Below are 7,364 nucleotides of genomic sequence, written 5' to 3' on the forward strand. Positions count from 1 at the left end.
AAGGGAAGGGAAGGGAAGGGAAGGGAAGGGAAGGGAAGGGAAGGGAAGGGAAGGGCTGGAATTCTGACCGACGGATCCGGAGGCGGCGATGGCGGCGGCTTCCGACAGCACCTCCACGATTCCCGCCCGGATCGGCGCGGCGCTCCGGCTGTGCGAGTCCAGGTGGCCCAGCAGCTGCTGGATCACCAGGTGGGAATGCTGGGGCTGGGAAAAGCGGGAAAACAGCGGGAATGACCCCCTGGGATCCATCCTGGTTTTTTTTTCCCACCACCCACCCCGGGGGGTTTTCCCGGGGAGGAATCCCGGGAATAAAAGGGTGTTTGGAGAAGGGATGGGGGGGGGGGGTTGGGAGGGGTTTTTCCCGGGAAAAATGATCCCAGGAGTTGGAGAAATCCATGGGAATGGTGGGAATTGATCCCAGGGGATTCCAGGGAAAAAGGGTTTGATTCCTGCCAGGGATTCCCAAACGCAGCTGGAATTCCAGGGGCAGTCTGGGATCACAATTCCAATGGGATTTGGGACCATCTGGGAGCGATTTCCAGGGATTTGGGAATTTTATGGGATCAAAAAGCAGGAATGGGATCAGGGGAGGGGAGCTCAGGGTTTTCCAGGCAGGAATGGGCTGAATCCAAAGGGAAAACAATGGGAATAACCCTTCCCAAATCCCGAGGGAAGCCAGTTCTCCAGAGCTCAGCCAGACCTCGGAGCCATTTTCCCGGGAAAAACGATCCCAGGAGTTGGAGAAATCCATGGGAATGGTGGGAATTGATCCCAGGGAATTCCAGGCAGGAATGGTCCCGAATTCCCAGAAGCTCCGGAATATCCCAGAGTTTTCCCCCCTTGGAATGGTATTCCCACATTCCAGGAAGTGGGAATGGCCCCGAATTCCCGGAGGCTCCGGGAATCTCCGGGATTTTCCCGGCCCCTCACCTGGATGGAGTACATGATGATCCGGAAGCAGCCGGTGGCAAAAACCTTGGGCTCCCACAGGGAATGGTTATCCAGGTGCCTGGGAAAGATTGGGAATGCCGGGAAAAGGGTTGGGAGGGAATCCCAGGAAAAAACCAAAACAAACAAACAAAAAACTGGGAAAAGGGGGAGCTGGGAATGAAGGTTGGAATCCAAAGGGGGATGGGGGGAGGGAGGGGGGTCCAGGGGGATCCCGGGGCGGATTCCAGGGGTTTTCCATGAGGGGAAAGTTTGGGATGCGGGAATGGGATTGTGGGGATGGAGGGCAAAGGATTTTGGGATGGAGGGCAAAGGATTTTGGGATGGAGGACTCCAAAGTTTGGGATGCAGGATGCAAAAGTTTGGGAAGCAGGACTAGGAATTTTGGGAAGCAGGACCCAAAATGTTGGGATCCAGGAGTCCGAGATTTGGGAAGCAGGACTTGGATTTTTTTGGGATCCAGAACTGGGAAGTTTGGGAAGCAGGAACCAGAATTTTGGGAAGCAGGACTTGGATTTTTGGGGGTCCAGGATTCAGAAGTTTGGGAAGCAGGACTGGGAATTCTGGGATCCAGGACTCAGATTTTTAGGAAGCAGGACTCCAAATGCTGGGATCCAGGACTGGGAAGTTTGGGAAGCAGGGCCCAGAAGTTTGGGATGCAGGACTCAGTAGTTTTGGAAGCAGGACTGGGATTTTTGGGAAGCGGGAGTCAGAGCTTTGGGATGCAGGAGCTGGATTTTGGGGAAGCAGGACAGGGAATTTTGGGAAGCAGGACATGGAATTTTGGGAAGCAGGAGGCGGAATTTTGGGAAGCAGGAGGCGGAATTTTCGGCAGCAGGATGTGGATTTTTTGGGAATGACAACTCCCAGGAGGACGGGGGTGAGGCCCTTCCGGATGCTTTTGGGAATCAGGAGGTGGATTTTGGAATTCTAGGAATGAGGAGGTGGATTTTGGGCATCAGGAGGTGGATTCTGGGAATGAGGAGGTGGACTTTGGGAAGCAGGAGGTGGAATTTGGGATGTTGGGAATCAGAACTCCCAGCAGGACGGGGGTGAGGGCGTTTTTGATGTTTTTGGGAATGAGGAGGTGGATTTTGGGGATTTTGGGAATCAGGACTCACAGCAGGACGGGTGTGAGGGCGTTTTTGATGATTTTGGGAATGAGGACATGGATTTGGGGATTTTTTGGATCAGGACTCACAGCAGGACGGGCGTGAGGGCATTTTTGATGATTTTGGGAATGAGGACATGGATTTTGGGATTTTGGGAATCAGAACTCACAGCAGGACGGGCGTGAGGGCGTTTTTGATGTTGCCAAAGGCCGCTCTCGCCAGCAGCTCCCGCAGGCACCGCTCGGCCAGATCCGCCGGAACCTCCCGCTCCTTCCGAGCACCCCCCACCGGGGACGGGGAACGGCTGGGAAACACCCACAGGGAATGGGAACGGCTGGGAGAGGGGCTGGAAAAACTGGGAGAGGGAGCTGGAAAATCTGGGAGAGGGAGCTGGAAAAACTGTGGGAGAGATCCTGGAAAATCTGGGATAGGGACCCTGGAAAATCTGGGAGAGGGACCTGGAAAAACTGGGACAGAAACCTTGGAAAATGTGGGACAGGGATCTTGGAAAACCTGGGAGAGGGACTGGGAAAAACTGGGAGAGGGGCCTGGAAAAATCTGGGAGAGGGACCTGGAAAAATCTGGGAAAGGGGCTGGAAAAACTGGGAGAGGGGCCTGGAAAAACTGGGAGAGGGATCTGGAAAAACTGGGAGAGGGACCTGGAAAAACTGGGACAGGGGCCTGGAAAAACTGGGACAGAAACCTTGGAAAATCTGGGAGAGGGATCTTGGAGAAAGTGGGAGAAGGACCTGGAAAAACTGGGAGAGGGACCCTTCCCCTCTTCCCAGAAAGAATTCCTGCCCCTTCCCCTCTTCCCATGAAGGATTCCCACCCCGTCCCCTCTTCCCAGGAGGAATTCCTGCCCCTTTTCCCCCTTCCCAGGCAGGAATTCCTTCCCCTTCCCCTCTTCCCAGGAGGAATTCCCAGTCCTTCCCCTCTTCCCAGGCTGGAGTTCCTGTCTCTTAGATGGGAATTCCTGCTCCTTCCCCTCTTCCCAGGAGGAATTCCCACCCTTCCCCCTCTTCCCAGGAGGAATTCCTGCCCTTTAGGCATGAATTCCCACCCCTTCCCCTCTTCCCAGGCTGGAATTCCTGCCCCTTAGATGGGAATTCCTGCTCCTTCCCCTCTTCCCAGGAGGAATTCCCGCCCCTTCCCCTCTTCCCAGGCTGGAATTCCTGCCCCTTAGATGGGAATTCCTGCCCCTTTTCCCCCTTCCCAGGTAGCAATTCCTGCCCCTTAGGCGTGAATTCCCACCCCTTTCCCTCTTCCCAGGAGGAATTCCTGCCCCTTCCCTGTTTCCCAGGCTGGAATTCCCGTCCCTTAGATGGGAATTCCTGCCCCTTCCCCCTCTTCCCAGACAGAATTCCCGCCCCTTCCCCGTTTCCCAGGGCCGTTATTCCCACCTTTGGGGCTCCTCCCCGTGCTGGAGGTTGAAGAGCAGGGAAGGGACGATCTTATCCATGTGCTGGGGATCCCAAATGTTGGCCTGGAGCTCGTCATTCACCGTCTTCCTCACCACCCCCTGCAGGCCCTTGATCCCCGACATCCGGATCCTGCCGGGAAAACCAGCCCAAATCGCCCAGGGGAGGGGGGAATCCCGGATATTCCAAACCCCTGGGGGCGTCCAAGGGGTGGATTCCTCATGGGAGAAATTCCCAAAAATTCCTGAGTCCCTGGATTCCCTGTTTGGGATCCCAAATTATCCAGGAAAGAGAGAAATTTGGGATATTCCGACCCCTGGGAGCGTCCAAGGGGTGGATTCCCCATGGGAGAAATCTGGGATGGTGGAATTCCCAGGCAGGGAATGGGATGAGTTTTAAGGTCCCTTCCCGCCCAAATATTCCCAAAAATTCCTGAGCCCCTGGATCCCCATTTGGGATCCCAAAATTATCCAGGAGAGAGAGAAAAATCCAGGATATTCCAACCCCTGGGAGCGTCCAAGGGGTGGATTCCTCATGGGAGAAATCCCCAAAAATTCCTGAGCCCCTGGATTCCCATTTGGGATCCCAAAATTACCCAGGGGAGGGAGAAATTTGGGATATTCCAAACCCCTGGGAGCGTCCAAGGGGTGGATTCCCCATGGGAGAAATTCCCAAAAATTCCTGAGCCCCTGGATTCCCAAAAATTCCTGAGCCCCTGGATTCCCCAAAATTCCTGAGCCCCTGGATCCCCATTTGGGATCCCAAAATTATCCAGAAGAGAAAAATCCGGGATATTCCAACCCCTGGGAGCCTCCAAGGGGTGGATTCCCTGGGGGAGAATTCCAGAGTGTCGGGAATGGGATGAGTTTTAGGCCCCTTCCCGCCCAAATATTCCAGGATTTCCGCCATCCCAAGAATCCCAGGAATGCTCCAGTGGCACCAGCATTCCCTGGGAATATTGTTCCCGGTTTTGTCTCATTCCAGAGGGATCCAAAGCCGTTTTTTCCCATGGAAAACTTGGGATAGGAAGGAAATAAACCCCCAAAGTGCTTCCTGAGCCCCTGAATTCCCAAAAAAATCCCCAGTTTGGGGGATTCCCAGTCTGGAATTCCAGAATTCCCAGCTGGAATCAGCCCCGCCCTAATTCCCGTCTCCGGTTTTTCCGGAGATGGAGGGAAAATCAGGAGTTTTTTCCACCTTTTTTCCCCCCTTTTTGAGGAAAAAAATTCCCAGCCCCAGGTGGGCAAAGGAAGGAAAGCTGATCCTGAGGGATGGGAATCCCTTGGGAATGACAAATCCCGGGGGTTTGGTGGCCGCAGGAACCCCGGGAATGGCTCCAGAGGGATATTCCCAAAATGCTCCCGGGCCCCATTCCCAGATCCAGGGATCTCCAGGATCTCCAGGAATCACCCCCAGCCCAAGGGCCACAGCCCCAGGGATTGGGAATTCCCTCGGGAATGGCAACTCCAGCAATTCCAAGGAAGGCCTGGAAACCCTTTCCAGGTGGGAATCATTCCCAATATCCCACCCAGCAATTCCAAGGCCTGGAAACCCTTTCCAGGTGGGAATCATTCCCAATATCCCTCCCAATCCCCCCCTCTCCTGGCAGGGAATTGTGGAGAGGGAGAAGTTCCCATCCCTGATCCCACTTTTTCCCCCCTGGGGGGATTTTGGGAGCTGGTTGTGCCCCGGGAAAGGGCTGGGATGGAGCTGCTGGAGGGGCTGGGAATGAGGGGAATTCCTGGGGAAAAGGAGGAGCTGGAAGTGCTGGGAGATTCCCAGGAATCCCCAAGGGCCACATCCCCAGGGATGGATTGGGAATCCCTGCAGGGATTGATTGGGAATCCCCCCCTGCCCTGGGAAGTTCATTCCAGCCCTTTCCAGGCAGGAATTGTTCCCGATATTCCCTCTCCTCCCATCCCTCATTCCATGGGAATTATTCCCGCTGCTCCAGCCCCTTCCCTGATTCCATCCCTTTCCCTGGAAACGCTCCATGCCCTCCCTGTCTTGGAGTGAGGATCCCAACCACTCCCAGGATTCCGGGATCCACAGGAATCCCTGCAGGGATGGGATTCCAGCAATTCCAGTGCCCGACAGCCCTTTCCAGGCGGGAATTGCTCCCAAAATTCCCTCTCCCTCCCACCCCACATTCCCTGGGAACCGGGGAATTCTGGGAGCGGCAAAACCTCCCTCCTGATCCCTCTTTTCCCCGGGATAATCCCCTCCCCCAACCCCTCCCCCTCCCTTTCCATTCCCTCCCCCCGCCCCGTGACGGTTCCCGGGTGGGATTCCCGGCTGGAATTCCCGGCTGGAATCGCCCACCTGGCTCTGACGGCGGGATCCTCGTGGCTGGAGTGGCACATCTCGCTGAAGCGGCACACGAAGAAGTCGTAGCTGCGGTGGTAGGAGGGCGTGTCCTCCTCGATGTTCGCGAACTTCACGAACTGCGGGAAAAAAACAAAAATCCCGGGAAAAATTTCAGCCCCCCCCGAGCCGCGCCGGGAATTCCCGCGGCGGGAAAAAGAGGAGGGAGGGAGGGAGGGAATGGCCGGCCATGTGGGAATGTCGAGTTCCTACTGGAGATCCCCCTCTGGAGATCCCACCCCCCAGCATCCCAGAGATCCCAAGAATTTTGGGAATTTCGGGAAGCAGGGAGGTGTCACCCCCCTGCCAATCCAAGTGCTTCCCGATGGATCACTGGGAATTCCCGGCCATGTGGGAATGTCGAGTTCCTACTGGAGATCCCCCTCTGGAGATCCAGTGGCATCCAGACCCCTCCCGGCATCCCAGAGATCCCAAGAATTTCGGGAATTTCGGGAAGCAGGGAGGTGTCAGCCCCCTCCCCAATCCAGGAATATCCCTGGTGCTTCCTGATGGATCACTGGGAATTCCCAACCATGTGGGAATGTCGAGTTCCTACTGGAGATCCCACCCCCCTGGGGGTGATCCAAAGCCCCCCAGTATCCCAGAGATCCCAGGAATTTCGGGAATTTCGGGAAGCAGGGAGGGAATATCCGTGTTCCCAGATCCTCGGGAATTCCCGGCCATGTGGGAATGTCGAGTTCCTACTGGAGATCCCCCTCTGGAGATCCAGACCCCCCTGGGGGTGATCCAAAGCCCCCCCTGAGATCCAAGAGATCCCGAGAATTTCAGGAATTTCGGGAAGCAGGGAGCTGTCACCCCCCCTGCCAATCCAGGTGCTTCCCAAAGGATCCCTGGGAATTCCCGGCCATGTGGGAATGTCGAGTTCCTACTGGAGATCCCCCTCTGGAGATCCAGTGGCATCCAGACCCCTCCCGGCATCCCAGAGATCCCAAGAATTTCGGGAATTTCGGGAAGCAGGGAGGTGTCACCCCCCTCCCCAATCCAGGAATATCCCTGGTGCTTCCCGATGGATCCAGAGCAGAGGGACTCCGGAATTCCGGAGGGATTTTCCCCCAGCTGAGGATTCCCAGCTCCATTCCCAGCTCCATTCCCAGCCCCCGTGGCCTGGAAGTTTCTCCTCCCTCCATCCAAAGGGATATTTTTTTTGGGGAATTTGGCCCCTTCCGGGGGGTCAGAACGGGATGGTCCTTTAGGATCCCTTCCCACCCCTCCCCCAGCATTCCCAGGATTCCAAGGGCTGGGAAGGGGGAAAAGATGGGGAAAAAAAGACAAACAACAGCCCCCAAAAAAACGGGAATGGGGGAAAAGGGGATCAATTTTCCAGAGGAAAATCCCAGGAGCCAAATACGGGGAAAAGGAGCGGGAAGAGCCCCCTGGGAGGGAAGAAAAAAAAACAAAAACCAGGCTGGGAATGCAAATCCCTAAAAAACTGAGCAGGGGGAGGATCCAGCTCCGGATTTTCCAACCCAATGGATGAAGGGATTGGGGGGGGGGGGGT

At 55.8% G+C, this 7,364-nt stretch overlaps 1 protein-coding gene across 1 annotated transcript in view; it reads right to left on the minus strand.

Moving 5' to 3' along the window:
* The window catches only part of LOC114072659 (protein EFR3 homolog B-like), a gene marked incomplete at both ends in the record, with an annotated part of 21,725 nt that extends 15,800 nt beyond the window's left edge, over positions 1-5,925 (minus strand). The window contains 5 exons of the mRNA XM_027910532.1: positions 69-204; positions 931-1,009; positions 2,230-2,364; positions 3,464-3,613; positions 5,804-5,925. Of these exons, the coding sequence (XP_027766333.1) occupies positions 69-204; positions 931-1,009; positions 2,230-2,364; positions 3,464-3,613; positions 5,804-5,925 (622 nt within the window). The remainder of the gene's footprint in view (positions 1-68; positions 205-930; positions 1,010-2,229; positions 2,365-3,463; positions 3,614-5,803) is intronic.
* Positions 5,926-7,364: the final 1,439 nt, after the last annotated feature.

The sequence above is a fragment of the Empidonax traillii genome, unplaced genomic scaffold (assembly GCF_003031625.1).
Source record: "Empidonax traillii isolate 1590-97213 ecotype Southwest subspecies unplaced genomic scaffold, ASM303162v1 scaffold3675:size23266, whole genome shotgun sequence".
Taxonomy (NCBI): Eukaryota; Metazoa; Chordata; class Aves; order Passeriformes; family Tyrannidae; genus Empidonax; species Empidonax traillii.